The 23,809-nt window shown below is 45.5% G+C and overlaps 1 protein-coding gene across 1 annotated transcript in view; it reads left to right on the forward strand.

Annotated features, from left to right (window-relative positions):
* Positions 1-17,496, forward strand: part of LOC106594242 (ras-related protein Rab-8B) — a 36,345-nt gene extending 18,849 nt beyond the window's left edge. Inside the window, exons 2-8 of the mRNA XM_045708904.1 lie at positions 876-936; positions 3,877-3,937; positions 7,619-7,696; positions 12,017-12,106; positions 13,245-13,310; positions 13,440-13,490; positions 13,645-17,496. Of these exons, the coding sequence (XP_045564860.1) occupies positions 876-936; positions 3,877-3,937; positions 7,619-7,696; positions 12,017-12,106; positions 13,245-13,310; positions 13,440-13,490; positions 13,645-13,737 (500 nt within the window). The 3' untranslated portion in view covers positions 13,738-17,496. The remainder of the gene's footprint in view (positions 1-875; positions 937-3,876; positions 3,938-7,618; positions 7,697-12,016; positions 12,107-13,244; positions 13,311-13,439; positions 13,491-13,644) is intronic.
* Positions 17,497-23,809: the final 6,313 nt, after the last annotated feature.

Here is a 23,809-nt window from a genome sequence, read left to right on the forward strand (position 1 = left end):
GTGACTTCTACACCATGACTCAGACCTTTACTATGATCAGAGTGACTTCTACACCATGACTCAGACCTTTACTATGATCAGAGTGACTTCTACACCATGACTCAGACCTTTACTATGATCAGAGTGACTTCTACACCATGACTCGGACCTTTACTATGATCAGAGTGACTTCTACACCATGACTCAGACCTTTACTATGATCAGAGTGACTTCTACACCATGACTCAGACCTTTACTATGATCAGAGTGACTTCTACACCATGACTCAGACCTTTACTATGATCAGAGTGACTTCTACACCATGACTCGGACCTTTACTATGATCAGAGTGACTTCTACACCATGACTCAGACCTTTACTATGATCAGAGTGACTTCTACACCATGACTCAGACCTTTACTATGATCAGATTGACTTCTACACCATGACTGGATTGCTTGGCTCTATTGTGAGGTTTGCTTTGTGGCTTTAAGTCCTTGGATACATCCCCCTGTAGTTAGTGTTAATAGGAATGCTTACCTTCAGCTTTCCCACAGTTAGCCCCCAGCCAGCCCCCAGTTATCTCCCAGCTAGCCCCCAGTTATCTCCCAGCTAGCCCCCAGTTAGCCCCCAGCCAGCCCCTAGCTAGCCCCCAGCCAGCCCCCAGCTAGTCCCCAGCCGGCCTTCAGCCAGCCCCCAGCTGGCCCCCAGTTATCTCCCAGCTAGCCCCCAGTTAGCTCCCAGCTAGCCCCCAGCTAGCCCCCAGTTAGCTCCCAGCTAGCCCCCACCTAGCCCCCAGCTAGCTCCCAGCTAGCTCCCAGCTAGTCCCTACCCACTGCCTCAAATGTAGTTTAACACTTTAGAAATGTTTTTCCTAACTTTTTCTCTGATTTCAGGTATTGACTTCAAAATCAGGACGATAGAGTTGGACGGGAAGAAGATCAAGCTCCAGATATGGTGAGTTTGCCTGGCTACCCAGACTCCTAGCTCCAGATATGGTGAGTTTGCCTGGCTACCCAGACTCCTAGCTCCAGATATGGTGAGTTTGCCTGGCTACCCAGACTCCTAGCTCCAGATATGGTGAGTTTGCCTGGCTACCCAGACTCCTAGCTCCAGATATGGTGAGTTTGCCTGGCTACCCAGACTCCTAGCTCCAGATATGGTGAGTTTGCCTGGCTACCCAGACTCCTAGCTCCAGATATGGTGAGTTTGCCTGGCTACCCAGACTCCTAGCTCCAGGTATGGTGAGTTTGCCTGGCTACCCAGACTCCTAGCTCCAGATATGGTGAGTTTGCCTGGCTACCCAGACTCCTAGCTCCAGATATGGTGAGTTTGCCTGGCTACCCAGACTCCTAGCTCCAGATATGGTGAGTTTGCCTGGCTACCCAGACTCCTAGCTCCAGATATGGTGAGTTTGCCTGGCTACCCAGACTCCTAGCTCCAGGTATGGTGAGTTTGCCTGGCTACCCAGACTCCTAGCTCCAGGTATGGTGAGTTTGCCTGGCTACCCAGACTCCTAGCTCCAGATATGGTGAGTTTGCCTGGCTACCCAGACTCCTAGCTCCAGGTATGGTGAGTTTGCCTGGCTACCCAGACTCCTAGCTCCAGATATGGTGAGTTTGCCTGGCTACCCAGACTCCTAGCTCCAGATATGGTGAGTTTGCCTGGCTACCCAGACTCCTAGCTCCAGATATGGTGAGTTTGCCTGGCTACCCAGACTCCTAGCTCCAGATATGGTGAGTTTGCCTCGCTACCCAGACTCCTAGCTCCAGATATGGTGAGTTTGCCTGGCTACCCAGACTCCTAGCTCCAGATATGGTGAGTTTGCCTGGCTATCCAGATTGCTAGCTCCAGATATGGTGAGTTTGCCTGGCTACCCAGACTCCTAGCTCCAGATATGGTGAGTTTGCCTGGCTATCCAGATTGCTAGCTCCAGATATGGTGAGTTTGCCTGGCTACCCAGACTCCTTGCTCCAGCTAGACGCCACGTCCACAGACGTTAGTTTCTTCTCCACAATGAGTCTGGCTCTGAGTACCTCCTTGACCCTTCACTGAATGGGAACACATTCAGGGACGTCTGATTGGTCCAGAAACCGATGGGTTGAGCCAAAACGCACGTGGGTAAAGCCACGGTTTAAAAGTGTGTAATTGGCTTTGATACTCTGATTGGTTAGAGATGATCCAATCACTGACGACTTTGTTTTGTAGAGTGCCCCTCGTGCCCCTCGTCACAACAAACATCTTCAATAATGGCAGCCTCAGACTAAAGTACGTAGGGGACGACAGAGCAGCGGAATAATTTAGTGTGAGTCGTCAGGTTAATGGTGAGTACTAGTAGGCCACTTGAAGTGTAGTGTTAACTGCCTTGTAGTCAGTGATAGCTTGGAGAGCCTCTATCAGCCCTGAGTGGATCTGAAGTGTAGTGTTAACTGCCTTGTAGTCAGTGATAGCTTGGAGAGCCTCTATCAGCCCTGAGTGGATCTGAAGTGTAGTGTTAACTGCCTTGTAGTCAGGGATAGCTTGGAGAGCCTCTATCAGCCCTGAGTGGATCTGAAGTGTAGTGTTAACTGCCTTGTAGTCAGTGATAGCTTGGAGAGCCTCTATCAGCCCTGAGTGGATCTGAAGTGTAGTTTTAACTGCCTTGTAGTCAGTGATAGCTTGGAGAGTGTGCATGCGTGTGTAAGAGTGTTCAGCCGTGTTTGGATGCACACATTTGGCCTGCTTATTCATCCCCTATCCAGGGTAGTCACTCACACTATGCACCAGTGGTCATATCACTGTCTGACACCGTTTACAGGGAGAACCCCCAGGCCCTCTTACACTGATGTTTGGTAGCACTGGCTGCAGCTACTGCACTATCAACATGGTTGTTACGTTGTGCTGTCTCTCCCAGGGTAATGTAGTAATGCTGTAGCTACTGCACTATCAACATGGTTGTTACGTTGTACTGATGTTGTACTGTCTCTCCCAGGGTAATGTAGTAATGCTGCAGCTACTGCACTATCAACATGGTTGTTACGTTGTACTGATGTTGTACTGTCTCTCCCAGGGTAATGTAGTAATGCTGTAGCTACTGCACTATCAACATGGTTGTTACATTGTACTGTCTCTCCCAGGGTAATGTAGTAATGCTGTAGCTACTGCACTATCAACATGGTTGTTACGTTGTACTGTCTCTCCCAGGGTAATGTAGTAATGCTGTAGCTACTGCACTATCAACATGGTTGTTACATTGTACTGTCTCTCCCAGGGTAATGTAGTAATGCTGTAGCTACTGCACTATCAACATGGTTGTTACGTTGTACTGTCTCTCCCAGGGTAATGTAGTAATGTTGTAGCTACTGCACTATCAACATGGTTGTTACGTTGTGCTGTCTCTCCCAGGGTAATGTAGTAATGCTGTAGCTACTGCACTATCAACATGGTTGTTACGTTGTACTGTCTCTCCCAGGGTAATGTAGTAATGTTGTAGCTACTGCACTATCAACATGGTTGTTACGTTGTACTGACGTTGTACTGTCTCTCCCAGGGTAATGTAGTAATGCTGTAGCTACTGCACTATCAACATGGTTGTTACGTTGTACTGACGTTGTACTGTCTCTCCCAGGGTAATGTAGTAATGCTGTAGCTACTGCACTATCAACATGGTTGTTACGTTGTACTGACGTTGTACTGTCTCTCCCAGGGTAATGTAGTAATGCTGTAGCTACTGCACTATCAACATGGTTGTTACGTTGTACTGTCTCTCCCAGGGTAATGTAGTAATGCTGTAGCTACTGCACTATCAACATGGTTGTTACATTGTACTGTCTCTCCCAGGGTAATGTAGTAATGCTGTAGCTACTGCACTATCAACATGGTTGTTGCGTTGTACTGACGTTGTGCTGTCTCTCCCAGGGACACAGCCGGTCAGGAGAGGTTCAGGACCATCACAACAGCCTACTACAGAGGAGCTATGGTAAGAAGCGTCCACTGTCATGTCTCCAAAAGGTCACAGACTGAAACGACACAGATAAAACAAATCGCTTGGAGGTTATGGTGTGTGTTCAGAATGGGAGTCATCGTTTATAATGAATTGTAGCCTAGCCTCTCTACTCGTCTCCGTATTTCTCCGGTCCAGTCATACCAAACAGCCTCTCTACTCGTCTCCGTATTTCTCCGGTCCAGTCATACCAAACAGCCTCTCTACCCGTCTCCGTATTTCTCCGGTCCAGTCATACCAAACAGCCTCTCTACCCGTCTCCGTATTTCTCCGGTCCAGTCATACCAAACAGTCTCTCTACCCGTCTCCGTATTTCTCCGGTCCAGTCATACCAAACAGCCTCTCTACCCGTCTCCGTATTTCTCCGGTCCAGTCATACCAAACAGTCTCTCTACTCGTCTCCGTATTTCTCCGGTCCAGTCATACCAAACAGCCTCTCTACCCGTCTCCGTATTTCTCCGGTCCAGTCATACCAAACAGCCTCTCTACTCGTCTCCGTATTTCTCCGGTCCAGTCATACCAAACAGTCTCTCTACCTGTCTCCGTATTTCTCCGGTCCAGTCATACCAAACAGTCTCTCTACTCGTCTCCGTATTTCTCCGGTCCAGTCATACCAAACAGCCTCTCTACTCGTCTCCGTATTTCTCCGGTCCAGTCATACCAAACAGTCTCTCTACCCGTCTCCGTATTTCTCCGGTCCAGTCATACCAAACAGTCTCTCTACTCGTCTCCGTATTTCTCCGGTCCAGTCATACCAAACAGTCTCTACCCGTCTCCGTATTTCTCCGGTCCAGTCATACCAAACAGTCTCTCTACCCGTCTCCGTATTTCTCCGGTCCAGTCATACCAAACAGCCTCTCTACCCGTCTCCGTATTTCTCCAGTCCAGTCATACCAAACAGTCTCTACTCGTCTCCGTATTTCTCCGGTCCAGTCATACCAAACAGTCTCTACTCGTCTCCGTATTTCTCCGGTCCAGTCATACCAAACAGTCTCTCTACCCGTCTCCGTATTTCTCCGCTCCAGTCATACCAAACAGTCTCTCTACCCGTCTCCGTATTTCTCCGGTCCAGTCATACCAAACAGCCTCTCTACCTGTCTCCGTATTTCTCCGGTCCAGTCATACCAAACAGCCTCTCTACCCGTCTCCGTATTTCTCCGGTCCAGTCATACCAAACAGCCTCTCTACCTGTCTCCGTATTTCTCCGGTCCAGTCATACCAAACAGTCTCTCTACCCGTCTCCGTATTTCTCCGGTCCAGTCATACCAAACAGCCTCTCTACCTGTCTCCGTATTTCTCCGGTCCAGTCATACCAAACAGCCTCTCTACCCGTCTCCGTATTTCTCCGGTCCAGTCATACCAAACAGTCTCTCTACCCGTCTCCGTATTTCTCCGGTCCAGTCATACCAAACAGTCTCTACCTGTCTCCGTATTTCTCCGGTCCAGTCATACCAAACAGTCTCTCTACTCGTCTCCGTATTATCTCCGGTCCAGTCATACCAAACAGTCTCTCTACCCGTCTCCGTATTTCTCCGGTCCAGTCATACCAAACAGTCTCTACCCGTCTCCGTATTTCTCCGCTCCAGTCATACCAAACAGCCTCTCTACCCGTCTCTGTATTTCTCCGGTCCAGTCATACCAAACAGTCTCTCTACTCGTCTCCGTATTTCTCCGGTCCAGTCATACCAAACAGTCTCTCTACCCGTCTCCGTATTTCTCCGGTCCAGTCATACCAAACAGTCTCTCTACCTGTCTCCGTATTTCTCCGCTCCTGTCATACCAAACAGTCTCTCTACCCGTCTCTGTATTTCTCCGGTCCAGTCATACCAAACAGTCTCTCTACTCGTCTCCATATTTCTCCGGTCCAGTCATACCAAACAGTCTCTCTACCTGTCTCCGTATTTCTCCGGTCCAGTCATACCAAACAGCCTCTCTAGTTATTAAGCTAGATGTATCTGTTTACTGCTTGTTAACTCGGAGGTCCATCTTACACATTTGTATGCTCGGCTGTGAGTGGTGAAAACGATGGAATGGCCAGTTTGATAGGAGACTGTATTACACAGGAAGGACCCAAGTGGAGTTTCCCTAGTGCTGTTAGACCATTCAATCACTGGGGCTGATGGTGTTGTTACTATGTGTGTGTGTGTGTGTGTGTGTGTGTGTGTGTGTGTGTGTGTGTGTGTGTGTGTGTGTGTGTGTGTGTGTTACCATGGACCTCTACTAACTCTACTCTGTCTCCTTTAGGGCTGACCCCCATTTAGTCGACAGGTCAATTGTTTGGTCGACAGGATGATGATAGACAGGCTGTTGGTAGACAGGCTATTGGTAGACAGGATGTTGGTAGACAGGCTGTTGGTAGACAGGATGTTGGTAGACAGGCTGTTGGTAGACAGGCTGTTGGTAGACAGGATGTTGGTAGACAGTCTGTTGGTAGACAGGATGTTGGTAGACAGGCTGTTGGTAGACAGGCTGTTGGTAGACAGGATGTTGGTCGACAGGCTGTTGGTCGACAGGCTGTTGGTAGACAGGATGTTGGTAGACAGGATGTTGGTCGACAGGCTGTTGGTAGACAGGATGTTGGTAGACAGGATGTTGGTAGACAGGCTGTTGGTCGACAGGATGTTGGTCGACAGGCTGTTGGTAGACAGGATGTTGGTAGACAGGATGTTGGTCGACAGGCTGTTGGTAGACAGGATGTTGGTAGACAGGATGTTGGTCGACAGGATGTTGGTCGACAGGCTGTTGGTAGACAGGATGTTGGTAGACAGGATGTTGGTCGACAGGCTGTTGGTAGACAGGATGTTGGTAGACAGGATGTTGGTCGACAGGCTGTTGGTAGACAGGATGTTGGTCGACAGGATGTTGGTCGACAGGCTGTTGGTCGACAGGCTGTTGGTCGACAGGCTGTTGGTAGACAGGCTGTTGGTAGACAGGATGTTGGTCGACAGGCTGTTGGTCGACAGGCTGTTGGTAGACAGGCTGTTGGTAGACAGGCTGTTGGTAGACAGGCTGTTGGTAGACAGGATGTTGGTAGACAGGATGTTGGTCGACAGGATGTTGGTCGACAGGCTGTTGGTAGACAGGATGTTGGTCGACAGGATGTTGGTCGACAGGCTGTTGGTAGACAGGATGTTGGTCGACAGGATGTTGGTCGACAGGCTGTTGGTAGACAGGATGTTGGTCGACAGGCTGTTGGTAGACAGGATGTTGGTAGACAGGCTGTTGGTAGACAGGATGTTTCTTTAGTCGAGCAGTAGCAAATCTATATTTTGGAGTTTATACTTTGGTCAGTTCCACTGCCTCATAGTTCTGGTAGAATAGTCAGAACGATGTCTATTCCACTTTATTCATTGCTGTGTATCCGTTTAGGAAATGTACTGTTGTTATGTTTTGCTTACTAACCAGGTTCTATATATGTCAACTTTGTATGTAAATACATTTTTGGAAAACAACCTATTATTATTTTATTGAGGCAGAGTATTCTGGGTTTATAAGGGCTTCATGCTTGTAATGACTCATGCCCCTTACTTGACTACAGCACAGACACACAGACATTTCACTGGGTCATGACTGGAATGGCGCTAGGTTGGGTCTTTTCCTGTTAATGTCATGGCGTGTCACTTCCTCTGACGTCACTTCCTGTCCTTTGTCCAACAGGGTATCATGCTAGTGTATGACATCACTAACGAGAAGTCCTTCGAGAACATCAAGAACTGGATCAGGAACATTGAAGAGGTATGAAGCTACCGCAGCAGGTAGCCTAAAAACAATCAGGTGTGAAGCTACCGCAGCAGGTAGCCTAAAAACAATCAGGTGTGAAGCTACCGCAGCAGGTAGCCTAAAAACAATCAGGTGTGAAGCTACCGCAGCAGGTAGCCTAAAAACAATCAGGTGTGAAGCTACCGCAGCAGGTAGCCTAAAAACAATCAGGTGTGAAGCTACCGCAGCAGGTAGCCTAAAAACAATCAGGTATGAAGCTACCGCAGCAGGTAGCCTAAAAACAATCAGGTGTGAAGCTACCGCAGCAGGTAGCCTAAAAACAATCAGGTGTGAAGCTACCGCAGCAGGTAGCCTAAAAACAATCAGGTGTGAAGCTACCGCAGCAGGTAGCCTAAAAACAATCAGGTGTGAAGCTACCGCAGCAGGTAGCCTAAAAACAATCAGGTGTGAAGCTACCGCAGCAGGTAGCCTAAAAACAATCAGGTGTGAAGCTACCGCAGCAGGTAGCCTAAAAACAATCAGGTGTGAAGCTACCGCAGCAGGTAGCCTAAAAACAATCAGGTGTGAAGCTACCGCAGCAGGTAGCCTAAAAACAATCAGGTGTGAAGCTACCGCAGCAGGTAGCCTAAAAACGATCAGGTGTGAAGCTACCGCAGCAGGTAGCCTAAAAACGATCAGGTGTGAAGCTACCGCAGCAGGTAGCCTAAAAAACGATCAGGTGTGAAGCTACCGCAGCAGGTAGCCTAAAAACAATCAGGTGTGAAGCTACCGCAGCAGGTAGCCTAAAAACAATCAGGTGTGAAGCTACCGCAGCAGGTAGCCTAAAAACTATCAGGTGTGAAGCTACCGCAGCAGGTAGCCTAAAAACGATCAGGTGTGAAGTGAGCTGGCAGCCGGCGGGTTGCTGGTATCAAATCCTAGACGCCGTTGCCTGCCGTTGTACCCTTGAGCAAGCATTTAACCCCCCCACAACAACCACTCCCCGGGTTCCCAGTTTGGAAGTCCACTGTATTATTCAATTGTTCAGTAATCTTAATATATTTTTCATAACTTTTTATTAGCACGTTATGAGCCTTTATAATGTCTTATAATAAGCCTTTATAATATGTTATGTCTCTCTTTGTGGCACCATTTCAACTGACTTAAAGGGTCATTACAAAATTATTGAGCTAAGCTAAAGTACTAAGCAAGCATTTTCACACACACTAGCACGCACTGGCATCCACTGGCACGCACTGGCACGCACTGGCACACACTGGCACGTACTAACACTCACTGGCACGCACTGGCACGTACTAACACGCACTGGCACGCACTGGCACTCACTGGCATGTACTGGCACGTACTAACACGCACTGGCACGCACTAGCACGTACTAACACGCACTGGCACGCACTGGCACGTACTAACACGCACTGGCACGCACTGGCACGCACTGGCATGTACTGGCATGTACTGGCACACACTGGCCCACACTGGCCCACACTGGCACGCACTGGCACTCACTGGCACGCACTGGCACACACTGGCATGTACTGGCACACACTGGCACGTACTGGCACACACTGGCATGTACTGGCACGTACTGGCACACACTGGCACACACTGGCACGTACTGGCACACACTGGCACTCACTGGCATGTACTGGCACGTACTAACACGCACTGGCATGCACTAGCACGTACTAACACGCACAGGCACGCACTGGCACACACTGGCACGCACTGGCACTCACTGGCATGTACTGGCACGTACTGGCACACACTGGCCTACACTGGCACGCACTGGCACACACTGGCACGCACTGGCACACACTGGCACACACTGGCATGTACTGGCACACACTGGCACGCACTGGCACGTACTGGCACACACTGGCATGTACTGGCACGTACTGGCACACACTGGCACGTACTGGCACACACTGGCACGTACTGGCACGTTCTGGCACGTACTGGCACACACTGGCACGCACTGGCATGAACTAATACGCACACAGTTTCACACCCGTTCCATTTCTATGAACTTTGCTGCCATGTTCTGGTGAAAGCACGTTGCTGCATCTTATGATGAACATGATCTACAGTCTACAAGGATCAAAGAAACTGTAAGAAACAGACAGTGATGTATCCAGCAGAAATCTCAACAAGGGGAAAGGGAGTTGTCCTCATTATGTGTAATCAATAATCAGTCTTCTCATTTTAAACCCTCTGTCTGTTGATCGCATGTAAAGTGAGTTATTGCTATCTTATGTAATCAATAATCAGTCTTCTCATTCTCTGTCTGTAGCAATAATCATTATTCTCTCATTCTCTCTAGCAATAATCAGTCTTCTCTCATTCTGTCTGTAGCAATAATCAGTCTTCTCCTCCTCCTCTGTCTGTAGAAATAATCAGTCTTCTCCTCCTCCTCTGTCTGTAGCAATAATCAGTCTTCTCCTCCTCCTCTGTCTGTAGCAATAATCAGTCTTCTCTCATTCTGTCTGTAGCAATAATCAGTCTTCTCCTCTGTCTGTAGCAATAATCAGTCTTCTCTCATTCTGTCTGTAGCAATAATCAGTCTTCTCCTCTGTCTGTAGCAATAATCAGTCTTCTCCTCCTCCTGACTGTAGCAATAATCAGTCTTCTCCTCCTCTGTCTGTAGCAATAATCAGTCTTCTCTCATTCTGTCTGTAGCAATAATCAGTCTTCTCCTCCTCTGTCTGTAGCAATAATCAGTCTTCTCCTCCTCCTCTGTCTGTAGCAATAATCAGTCTTCTCCTCCTCTGTCTGTAGCAATAATCAGTCTTCTCCTCCTCCTCTGTCTGTAGCAATAATCAGTCTCCTCTTCCTGTCTGTAGCAATAATCAGTCTCCTCTTCCTGTCTGTAGCAATAATCAGTCTTCTCCTCCTCTGTCTGTAGCAATAATCAGTCTTCTCCTCCTGTCTGTAGCAATAATCAGTCTTCTCCTCCTGTCTGTAGCAATAATCAGTCTTCTCCTCCTCCTCTGTCTGTAGCAATAATCAGTCTTCTCCTCCTCCTGTCTGTAGCAATAATCAGTCTTCTCCTCCTCCTCTGTCTGTAGCAATAATCAGTCTTCTCCTCCTCCTCTGTCTGTAGCAATAATCAGTCTTCTCCTCCTCCTGTCTGTAGCAATAATCAGTCTTCTCCTCCTCCTCTGTCTGTAGCAATAATCAGTCTTCTCCTCCTCCTGTCTGTAGCAATAATCAGTCTTCTCCTCCTCCTGTCTGTAGCAATAATCAGTCTCCTCCTCCTCCTGTCTGTAGCAATAGTCAGTCTTCTCCTCCTGTCTGTAGCAATAATCAGTCTTCTCCTCCTCTGTCTGTAGCAATAATCAGTCTTCTCCTCTTCCTGTCTGTAGCAATAATCAGTCTTCTCCTCCTCTGTCTGTAGCAATAATCAGTCTTCTCCTCCTCCTGTCTGTAGCAATAATCAGTCTTCTCCTCCTCCTGTCTGTAGCAATAATCAGTCTTCTCCTCCTCCTGTCTGTAGCAATAATCAGTCTTCTCCTCCTCCTCCTGTCTGTAGCAATAATCAGTCTCCTCCTCCTCCTGTCTGTAGCAATAATCAGTCTTCTCCTCCTCTGTCTGTAGCAATAATCAGTCTTCTCCTCCTCCTCTGTCTGTAGCAATAATCAGTCTTCTCCTCCTCTGTCTGTAGCAATAATCAGTCTTCTCCTCCTCTGTCTGTAGCAATAATCAGTCTTCTCCTCCTGTCTGTAGCAATAATCAGTCTTCTCCTCCTGTCTGTAGCAATAATCAGTCTTCTCCTCTGTCTGTAGCAATAATCAGTCTTCTCCTCTGTCTGTAGCAATAATTAGTCTTCTCCTCTGTCTGTAGCAATAATCAGTCTTCTCCTCTGTCTGTAGCAATAATCAGTCTTCTCCTCTGTCTGTAGCAATAATCAGTCTTCTCCTCTGTCTGTAGCAATAATCAGTCTTCTCCTCTGTCTGTAGCAATAATCAGTCTTCTCCTCTGTCTGTAGCAATAATCAGTCTTCTCCTCTGTCTGTAGCAATAATCAGTCTTCTCCTCTGTCTGTAGCAATAATCAGTCTTCTCCTCTGTCTGTAGCAATAATCAGTCTTCTCCTCTGTCTGTAGCAATAATCAGTCTTCTCCTCTGTCTGTAGCAATAATCAGTCTTCTCCTCTGTCTGTAGCAATAATCAGTCTTCTCCTCTGTCTGTAGCAATAATCAGTCTTCTCCTCTGTCTGTAGCAATAATCAGTCTTCTCCTCTGTCTGTAGCAATAATCAGTCTTCTCCTCCTGTCTGTAGCAATAATCAGTCTTCTCCTCCTGTCTGTAGCAATAATCAGTCTTCTCCTCTGTCTGTAGCATGCCTCCTCTGACGTGGAGAGGATGATCCTAGGAAACAAGTGTGACATGAATGACAAAAGACAGGTGTCAAAAGAACGAGGAGAAAAGGTATGGAGGTCAGAGTTCAGGCTTTCAAGGTCTCTGTGTGTTTCAAATAAGCACTGGCGAGTCTGAGATGTCTTGTTGCAGGGTGCGTTGGAAACAATGTGATAACGTTCCCGAGAAAAGTGAAACTCCCACACTGCTCTTCATAGTATCTTTGGTGAAACCCCCCACACTGCTCTTCATAGTATCTTTGGTGAAACCCCCACACTGCTCTTCATAGTATCTTTGGTGAAACCCCCACACTGCTCTTCATAGTATCTTTGGTGAAACCCCCCACACTGCTCTTCATAGTATCTTTGGTGAAACCCCCCACACTGCTCTTCATAGTATCTTTGGTGAAACCCCCCACACTGCTCTTCATAGTATCTTTGGTGAAACCCCCCACACTGCTCTTCATAGTATCTTTGGTGAAACCCCCACACTGCTCTTCATAGTATCTTTGGTGAAACCCCCCACACTGCTCTTCATAGTATCTTTGGTGAAACCCCCCACACTGCTCTTCATAGTATCTTTGGTGAAACCCCCCACACTGCTCTTCATAGTATCTTTGGTGAAACCCCCCACACTGCTCTTCATAGTATCTTTGGTGAAACCCCCACACTGCTCTTCATAGTATCTTTGGTGAAACCCCCCACACTGCTCTTCATAGTATCTTTGGTGAAACCCCCACACTGCTCGTCATAGTATCTTTGGTGAAACCCCCCACACTGCTCTTCATAGTATCTTTGGTGAAACCCCCACACTGCTCTTCATAGTATCTTTGATGAAACCCCCACACTGCTCTTCATAGTATCTTTGGTGAAACCCCCCACACTGCTCGTCATAGTATCTTTGGTGAAACCCCCCACACTGCTCTTCATAGTATCTTTGGTGTAAATGTACTCCCTGTTGTATGTTTGACAATACTCATAATATACAGTATGATCTATGTTTGTCATAGCCAGCCCAGTTCTTCCTTCATGATGTAGTACAATTCCTTTGTAACAGAAGGTAACACACTTTACGTTCTGGCTATGCCTCTTGGAATGTGTTGCATGGGGGGGGGGGGAGGGTCTGCTGTTGATTTAAAATTAGTACATCTGTAACATGAATTATTAACATGAATTGTTCTCCTAATGTTTCTCTGTTTTATTTGTCACAGTTGGCGATTGATTATGGCATCAAGTTCTTAGAAACAAGCGCCAAATCCAGCCTGAATGTGGAAGAGGTGCGTTCTGTTCAATACTATTCATTTATACCAGTTTTTAATTCTTCTCTGTCTTTTTCATTGAAACAGAACATTTTTCTCTAATAAACATGTTCCTGAAGTATACATTTTTTGTTTCTTTTGAAACAGTCCTTTTTCACACTGGGAAGAGACATAATGACGAGACTCAACAGAAAAATAGTGAGTTTATGTTGTTGTTTAGCAGATGATGCTCATATGATATGATGTACAATGCATACTTATCCAGAATGTAAGTTCCAACAGTTGTTGGCAGCAATGGGATGTTAAGAGTGGTAATTGACCCATTGACACAAACCTCCCCCCTCTGCTATAGAACGACAACAGTCCTCCAGGAGGCGGTGGGCCAGTCAAGATCACAGAGAACCGGTCAAAGAAGAGCAGCTTCTTCAGGTGTTCACTGTTCTAGTGGATCCATCCTCTCCGTTCCATGGACTGGTACAGCCTGCTGCTTCCCCACAGAGCTGAGCAGAATACACCCCCAACCCCTCACCAGGCCTGGTACCAGGCTACCTACCTAGCATACCACCCACCCCTCACCAGGCCTGGTACCAGGCTACCTACCTAGCATACCACCCACCCCTCACCAGGCCTGGTACCAGGCTACCTACCTAGCATACCACCCACCCCTCACCAGGCCTGGTACCAGGCTACCTACCTAGCATACCCCCAACCCCTCACCAGGCCTGGTACCAGGCTACCTACCTAGCATACCCCCAACCCCTCACCAGGCCTGGTACCAGGCTACCTACCTAGCATACCCCCCACCCCTCACCAGGCCTGGTACCAGGCTACCTACCTAGCATACCCCCAACCCCTCACCAGGCCTGGTACCAGGCTACCTACCTAGCATACCCCCACCCCTCACCAGGCCTGGTACCAGGCTACCTACCTAGCATACCCCCAACCCCTCACCAGGCCTGGTACCAGGCTACCTACCTAGCACTCCTCCAACCCCTCACCAGGCCTGGTACCAGGCTACCTACCTAGCATACCCCCAACCCCTCACCAGGCCTGGTACCAGGCTACCTACCTAGCATACCCCCCACCCCTCACCAGGCCTGGTACCAGGCTACCTACCTAGCATACCCCCAACCCCTCACCAGGCCTGGTACCAGGCTACCTACCTAGCATACCCCCAACCCCTCACCAGGCCTGGTACCAGGCTACCTACCTAGCACACCCCCAATCCCTCACCAGGCCTGGTACCAGGCTACCTGCCTAGCATACCCCCCACCCCTCACCAGGCCTGGTACCAGGCTACCTACCTAGCATACCCCCAACCCCTCACCAGGCCTGGTACCAGGCTACCTACCTAGCATACCCCCAACCCCTCACCAGGCCTGGTACCAGGCTACCTACCTAGCATACCCCCACCCCTCACCAGGCCTGGTACCAGGCTACCTACCTAGCATACCCCCAACCCCTCACCAGGCCTGGTACCAGGCTACCTACCTAGCATACCCCCAACCCCTCACCAGGCCTGGTACCAGGCTACCTACCTAGCATACCCCCAACCCCTCACCAGGCCTGGTACCAGGCTACCTACCTAGCATACCACCCACCCCTCACCAGGCCTGGTACCAGGCTACCTACCTAGCATACCACCCACCCCTCACCAGGCCTGGTACCAGGCTACCTACCTAGCACTCCTCCAACCCCTCACCAGGCCTGGTACCAGGCTACCTACCTAGCATACCCCCCCACCCCTCACCAGGCCTGGTACCAGGCTACCTACCTAGCACTCCTCCAACCCCTCACCAGGCCTGGTACCAGGCTACCTACCTAGCATACCCCCAACCCCTCACCAGGCCTGGTACCATGCTACCTACCTAGCATACCCCCAACCCCTCACCAGGCCTGGTACCAGGCTACCTACCTAGCATACCCCCAACCCCTCACCAGGCCTGGTACCAGGCTACCTACCTAGCATACCCCCCACCCCTCACCAGGCCTGGTACCAGGCTACCTACCTAGCACTCCTCCAACCCCTCACCAGGCCTGGTACCAGGCTACCTACCTAGCACTCCTCCAAACCCAAAACTGGGTCTTGGCCTGGCTAGGCTACTTATTGCTGCTGAGCTGGCTGGTTATTCTGTAGGCTACAGAGGAAAGCGACTCGCCATCCCATTTAAAAAATGACACGTTAGAGAACCAAAACAATTCTGAAAAGAAGAAGGAATGCCCCCCAATTGTTGTCCTAACTGCCCCCCCCCCCTTCCCCAAAGGAGATTGTCTAGGGATGCGTCCCAAATGGAACCCTTTTCACCATATAGTGCACTACTCTTCACCAGAGCCCTATTATACAGGCCCTGGTCAAAAGTAGTGCACTATATAGGGAATAGAGTGGCATTTTGGATGCAGTACATTTCTCACCCAACAGCTCTGATTGACAGTTGAACCCTGTCTTCTGTGTTCTTTAACTCACCCCTGGAAACGCTTTGTTGTTTGTCAGCTTCCTATTTAGATGAAGCTGCCTTTTCCTGTATTCTCTTGATGCACAGTTAACTTTTTCTTTTGTCGAGTGTCTTGTCTTTCTACCTACCTACCTATCTTTCTGCGATAAAAAGATTGACACCTGAAGGATTGGAAGAGTTGTTTGGCGTGGATCTCGGTTGGTTTGCTACCAGAGAAGAATATTCGTCAACTGAAAATCACAGGTTATCATCACGTTGACTTTTTAAAGTTATGAATGAACATGTCTGCAGGGAGAGATGAAGAGAAACCAGAGTGTTGTACTGCATGTTCTGCCCACACTAGGAAGGAAAATGTAACTGTTGTTTAATATTCTACCAAAGCTGATGACTTCATTGTGGTGGTTGTTTCACCAATGTCTTTTTTTTTTTTGTCTTTTAGTTTTATATAATCTTTATGTAATCGCACTGGAGATCGTTATGGATGTTTCAATGATTGTTAAAACACCGCCTCTGTCAAAAAGGACACTGCAGTCATTCGACGGTGCATCCCTTGTCCAGAGCACTAAAGGCTAGATTCAGAACCGTACTTCAGAACCGCTCTTCAGATCCACTCTCCAGAACCACTCTTTAAAACCACTCTAAAGAGTTAAAGGATGCTCATTGCTTGGCACTTCAACTGATGACGGTCTCAGAATTGGCTTCACTCAATCGGACGTAATGAATGACTAGTTTTTCTGTTGTCACTTAGTCATGCGCTTACAGAAGGAGGTTTCTCAATTACTCCAAATTAAAACCACTGAACAGCCTCTACTCAACTTAAAACCACTGAACAGCCTCTGTGCTTTAAGTGTCTTTTTAAAGCCTTGAATGTTATTGTTGTTGTTGTGTGTTTTGAAGTTCAGACTTTCTTTCATTCCATTCACTGAAAACGGCCCTCAGTTTGCAGCACTGTTTTGAGTTGACAGACCTTTCTGAAGAAACCACCACAACCACCACGGTAGCAGATACTGACTCATACAACGACCACGGTAGAAGATACTGACTCATACAACGACCACGGTAGCAGATACTGACTCATACAACCACCACGGTAGAAGATACTGACTCATACAACCACCACGGTAGAAGATACTGACTCATACAACGACCACGGTAGCAGATACTGACTCATACAACCACCACGGTAGAAGATACTGACTCATACAACCACCACGGTAGAAGATACTGACTCATACAACCACCACGGTAGAAGATACTGACTCATACAACCACCACGGTAGAAGATACTGACTCATACAACCACCACGGTAGAAGATACTGACTCATACAACCACCACGGTAGAAGATACTGACTCATACAACCACCACCAGGTAGAAGATACTGACTCATACAACCACCACGGTAGAAGATACTGACTCATACAACCACCACGGTAGAAGATACTGACTCATACAACCACCACAACCACCACGGTAGAGGATACTGACTCATACAACCACCACAGTAGCAGATACTGACTCATACAACCACCACGGTAGAAGATACTGACTCATACCAGTGCTTTTAAAAAGTAGCAACAAGCAAAAACCTCTTGAGTTCTATCGTTGGTTCCTTTTCATGCAAATGTTGTTAATGGTATTATATTTTTGTACTGTGTCCTATAAGACATTGGACACTGGCGTTACTCCCAGCATGCTTTGTGAAACCACAAGGTATACCACTTTCTACATGTTTCATTATATTAGCTCTTATTTTCGCCCCCCAAAAAAAACATGTTGATTAGGATACTTTTTACAGTTCATATTAATATCCTTATATCTGCTCTCTGTTGTTACTTCTTGTTCTTACTGGTTGTATTATTCTGATCTGCTGCACTTTGTCTGTCTGTCTGTCTGTCTGTCTGTCTGTCTGTCTGTCTGTCTGTCTGTCTGTCTGTCTGTCTGTCTGTCTGTCTGTCTGTCTGTCTGTCTGTCTGTCTGTCTGTCTGTCTGTCTGTCTGTCTGTCTGTCTGTCTGTCTGTCTGTCTGATCTGCTGCACTTTATCTCCTCTCTGTGTGTGTGTGTGTGTGTGTGTGTGTGTGTGTGTGTGTGTGTGTGTGTGTGTGTGTTCTGATAAAAGGTGCTTCTAACAAATCCATATTTCATGTGAAGCGTCAGTAGTTGATGATTGTGTGTATTGAAGGTAGATTAATGTACCACTCCATATCAAGACTGAAGAAAGCAACTCCAATCCGTTTTCAACACAGATCTGTTGTGTGTGTGATGGTCATGGTTGATTTCTTATTTAAAGTAACTGTCCAGTGAAAAACTCACTTTTTAAAATGTTCATGTTCTGTTAATTCATATCCAAATAATGTTGACTCGTTCTGTTGTTGGGGTTACGTCCACCGTTCTGTTGTTGGGGTTACGTCCACCGTTCTGTTGCTGGGGTTACGTCCACCGTTCTGTTGTTGGGGTTACGTCCACACCGTTCTGTTGTTGGGGTTATGTCCACACCGTTCTGTTGTTGGGGTTACGTCCACCATTCTGTTGTTGGGGTTACGTCCACACCGTTCTGTTGTTGGGGTTATGTCCACACCGTTCTGTTGTTGGGGTTACGTCCACCATTCTGTTGTTGGGGTTATGTCCACCATTCTGTTGCTGGGGTTACGTCTACCGTTCTGTTGTTGGGGTTACGTCCACCGTTCTGTTGTTGGGGTTACGTCCACACCGTTATGTTGTTGGGGTTACGTCCACACCGTTCTGTTGTTGGGGTTACGTCCACCGTTCTGTTGTTGGGGTTACGTCCACACCGTTCTGTTGTTGGGGTTACGTCCACACCGTTCTGTTGTTGGGGTTACGTCCACCGTTCTGTTGTTGGGGTTACGTCTACCGTTCTGTTGTTGGGGTTACGTCCACACCGTTCTGTTGTTGGGGTTACGTCCACCGTTCTGTTGTTGGGGTTACGTCTACCGTTCTGTTGTTGGGGTTACGTCCACCGTTCTGTTGTTGGGGTTACGTCCACACCGTTCTGTTGTTGGGGTTACGTCTACACCGTTCTGTTGTTGGGGTTACGTCTACACCGTTCTGTTGTTGGGGTTACGTCTACCGTTCTGTTGTTGGGGTTACGTCTACCGTTCTGTTGTTGGGGTTACGTCCACACCGTTCTGTTGTTGGGGTTACGTCCACCGTTCTGTTGTTGGGGTTACGTCCACCGTTCTGTTGTTGGGGTTACGTCCACACCGTTCTGTTGTTGGGGTTACGTCCACCGTTCTGTTGTTGGGGTTACGTCCACCGTTCTGTTGCTGGGGTTACGTCCACCGTTCTGTTGCTGGGGTTACGTCTACCGTTCTGTTGTTGGGGTTACGTCCACACCGTTCTGTTGTTGGGGTTACGTCCACCGTTCTGTTGCTGGGGTTACGTCTACCGTTCTGTTGTTGGGGTTACGTCCACACCGTTCTGTTGTTGGGGTTACGTCCACCGTTCTGTTGTTGGGGTTACGTCCACCATTCCAAACAGAAAAGCTGCTTTTCAACATACTTAATTACCCATTTTTGAAGGAAATATTTCATAGACATATGTAAACACTGGACAGTTACTTTCAAATGATGAAGAATTGTAATTAAAAGTCATACAGCGTAACCTGTGCATTGAGACGACGGGGGGCAGAGACTGACGGTATAATAATCACTTGTTTTTGTGGAACGATGCGTGATGGCTTGAGTTACACATGTAGTGGATATGTTTGATAGAGCTGTTGTTGCAATGCAGTGATGGTGAGGGACATGAATTATCATGGGAACGTCATGTAGCATCATGTCTGGAAATACAGATGTATGCAGACATTCTAGAATATTTTCTATCACATTGGTGTAACAATGAAAGCGTTCCTCCGTTTGTTTTGGCGTTCTTTCTCTTAAGATCCGAAAGACATGTTTAAATTTGGCTTTTCTCCATACCAACATACTTTGTACAAGCAGCTTGTTAACTTGTCTTCCAGCTACTTTTGCCAACTCTGTAACATATCGATCTGATCAGTGTGAACTGATATTGTATAAAAATTAAATTACTTTTGTCTTTTTTTTTATCCAGTGTGGGTGTTTTTTTGTTTCCTTCCTTATCAGACATACAGTTGAAGTCGGAAGTTTACATACTGTCACGATTGCTAGGAGTGGTGGTAGGAGTCAGGCGCAGAGAGCAGAGGTAAGAAAAATTAGTTTTATTTTTCTCTGGTTCGACAACGGTCGACGCCAACACAACAGGCGTGAGAACTACGTGCCCAACCCATACACAACGGGTCCACAGTTCGGAAAGAAAATAACTCAAGCAGATCGCCAGCACATCCAAAAAAAGCACACTGACGAAAATAATCCCGCACAAACCTGGGCGGGCTAAACAGGCTTAAATAACCACAAATCAAGATACACAAATAAGGAACAGGTGCAAACAATAAGACATACCAACAGAAAAGGAAAAAGGGATCAGCGGCGGCTAGTAGGCCTACTGTCTTGTTAACAAACTATAGTTTGGGCAAGTCGGTTAGGACATCTACTATGTGCATGACACAAGTACATTTTCCAACAATTGTTTACAGACAGATTATTTCACTTATAATTCACTATCACAATTCCAGTGGGTCAGAAGTTTGCACACACTAAGTTGACTGCCTTTAAACAGCTTGGAAAATTCCAGAAAATTATGTCATGGCTTTAGAAGCTTCTGATAGGCTAATTGACATCATTTGAGTCAATTGGAGGTGTACCTGTGGATGTATTTCAAGACCTACCTTCAAACTCAGTGCCTCTTTTCTTGACATCATGGGAAAATCAAAAGAAATCAGCCAAGACCTCGAAAAAAATTGTAGACCTCCACTAGTCTGGTTCATCCTTGGGAGCAATTTCCAAACATCTGATGGTACCACGTTCATCTGTACAAACAATAGTACGCAAGTATAAACACCATGGGACCACGCAGCCATCATACCGCTCAGGAAGGAGACACGTTCTGTCTCCTAGAGATGAACGTACTTTGGTGCGGAAAGTGCAAATTAATCCCAGAACAACAGCAAAGGACCTTATGAAGATGCTGGAGGAAACAGGTCCAAAAGTATCTATATCCACAGTAAAACGAGTCCTATATCAACATAACCTGAAATGCCGCTCAGCAAGGAAGAAGCCACTGCTCCAAAGCCAGACTACGGTTTGCAACAGCACATGGGGACAAAGATCGTACTATTTGGGGAAATGTCCTTTGGTCTGATGAAACAAAAATACAACTGTATATAGTATGGTATTAACTGATCCTGTATATAGTATGGTATTATCTGATCCTGTATATAGTATGGTATTAACTGATCCTGTATATAGTATGGTATTAACTGATCCTGTATATAGTATGGTATTAACTGATCCTGTGTATAGTATGGTATTATCTGATCCTGTATATAGCATGGTATTATCTGACCCTGTATATAGTATGGTATTAACTGACCCTGTATATAGTATGCTATTAACTGACCCTGTATATAGTATGGTATTAACTGATCCTGTATATAGTATGGTATTATCTGACCCTGTATATAGTATGGTATTATCTGATCCTGTATATAGTATGGTATTAACTGATCCTGTATATAGTATGGTATTAACTGATCCTGTGTATAGTATGGTATTATCTGATCCTGTATATAGCATGGTATTATCTGACCCTGTATATAGTATGGTATTAACTGATCCTGTATATAGTATGGTATTAACTGATCCTGTATATAGTATGGTATTAACTGATCCTGTATATAGTATGGTATTAACTGACCCTGTATATAGTATGGTATTAACTGTATATAGTATGGTATTAACTGATCCTGTATATAGTATGGTATTAACTGATCCTGTATATAGTATGGTATTATCTGATCCTGTATATAGTATGGTATTAACTGATCCTGTATATAGTATGGTATTAACTGATCCTGTATATAGTATGGTATTAACTGATCCTGTATATAGTATGGTATTAACTGACCCTGTATATAGTATGGCATTAACTGTATATAGTATGGTATTAACTGACCCTGTATATAGTATGGTATTAACTGACCCTGTATATAGTATGGTATTATCTGACCCTGTATATAGTATGGTATTAACTGACCCTGTATATAGTATGGTATTAACTGTATATAGTATGGTATTAACTGATCCTGTATATAGTATGGTATTAACTGATCCTGTATATAGTATGGTATTATCTGATCCTGTATATAGTATGGTATTAACTGATCCTGTATATAGTATGGTATTAACTGATCCTGTATATAGTATGGTATTATCTGACCCTGTATATAGCATGGTATTAACTGATCCTGTATATAGTATGGTATTAACTGTATATAGTATGGTATTAACTGATCCTGTATATAGTATGGTATTAACTGATCCTGTATATAGTATGGTATTATCTGATCCTGTATATAGTATGGTATTAACTGATCCTGTATATAGCATGGTATTAACTGATCCTGTATATAGTATGGTATTAACTGATCCTGTATATAGTATGGTATTATCTGATCCTGTATATAGCATGGTATTATCTGATCCTGTATATAGTATGGTATTATCTGACCCTGTATATAGTATGGTATTATCTGATCCTGTATATAGTATGGTATTAACTGATCCTGTATATAGTATGGTATTAACTGATCCTGTATATAGTATGGTATTAACTGATCCTGTATATAGTATGGTATTAACTGACCCTGTATATAGTATGGTATTAACTGTATATAGCATGGTATTAACTGTATATAGTATGGTATTAACTGTATATAGTATGGTATTATCTGACCCTGTATATAGTATGGTATTATCTAACCCTGTATATAGTATGGTATTAACTGATCCTGTATATAGTATGGTATTATCTGATCCTGTATATAGTATGGTATTAACTGACCCTGTATATAGTATGGTATTATCTGACCCTGTATATAGTATGGTATTATCTGACCCTGTATATAGTATGGTATTAACTGACCCTGTATATAGTATGGTATTAACTGTATATAGTATGGTATTATCTGATCCTGTATATAGTATGGTATTATCTGACCCTGTATATAGTATGGTATTATCTGACCCTGTATATAGTATGGTATTAACTGACCCTGTATATAGTATGGTATTATCTGATCCTGTATATAGTATGATATTATCTGATCCTGTATATAGTATGGTATTATCTGATCCTGTATATAGTATGGTATTAACTGATCCTGTATATAGTATGGTATTATCTGATCCTGTATATAGTATGGTATTATCTGACCCTGTATATAGTATGGTATTATCTGATCCTGTATATAGCATGGTATTAACTGACCCTGTATATAGTATGGTATTAACTGATCCTGTATATAGCATGGTATTAACTGACCCTGTATATAGTATGGTATTATCTAACCCTGTATATAGTATGGTATTATCTGACCCTGTATATAGTATGGTATTATCTGATCCTGTATATAGCATGGTATTAACTGACCCTGTATATAGTATGGTATTAACTGATCCTGTATATAGTATGGTATTAACTGATCCTGTATATAGTATGGTATTATCTGATCCTGTATATAGTATGGTATTATCTAACCCTGTATATAGTATGGTATTATCTGACCCTGTATATAGTATGGTATTAACTGACCCTGTATATAGTATGGTATTAACCTGACCCTCTATATAGTATGGTATTAACTGACCCTGTATATAGTATGGTATTATCTTACCCTGTATATAGTATGGTATTAACTGACCCTGTATATAGTATGGTATTATCTGATCCTGTATATAGTATGGTATTAACCTGACCCTCTATATAGTATGGTATTAACTGACCCTGTATATAGTATGGTATTATCTTACCCTGTATATAGTATGGTATTATCTGATCCTGTATATAGTATGGTATTAACTGTATATAGTATGGTATTAACTGATCCTGTATATAGTATGGTATTAACTGACCCTGTATATAGTATGGTATTATCTGATCCTGTATATAGTATGGTATTAACTGAC

This window comes from Salmo salar, chromosome ssa26 (assembly GCF_905237065.1).
Source record: "Salmo salar chromosome ssa26, Ssal_v3.1, whole genome shotgun sequence".
Classification (NCBI taxonomy): domain Eukaryota; kingdom Metazoa; phylum Chordata; class Actinopteri; order Salmoniformes; family Salmonidae; genus Salmo; species Salmo salar.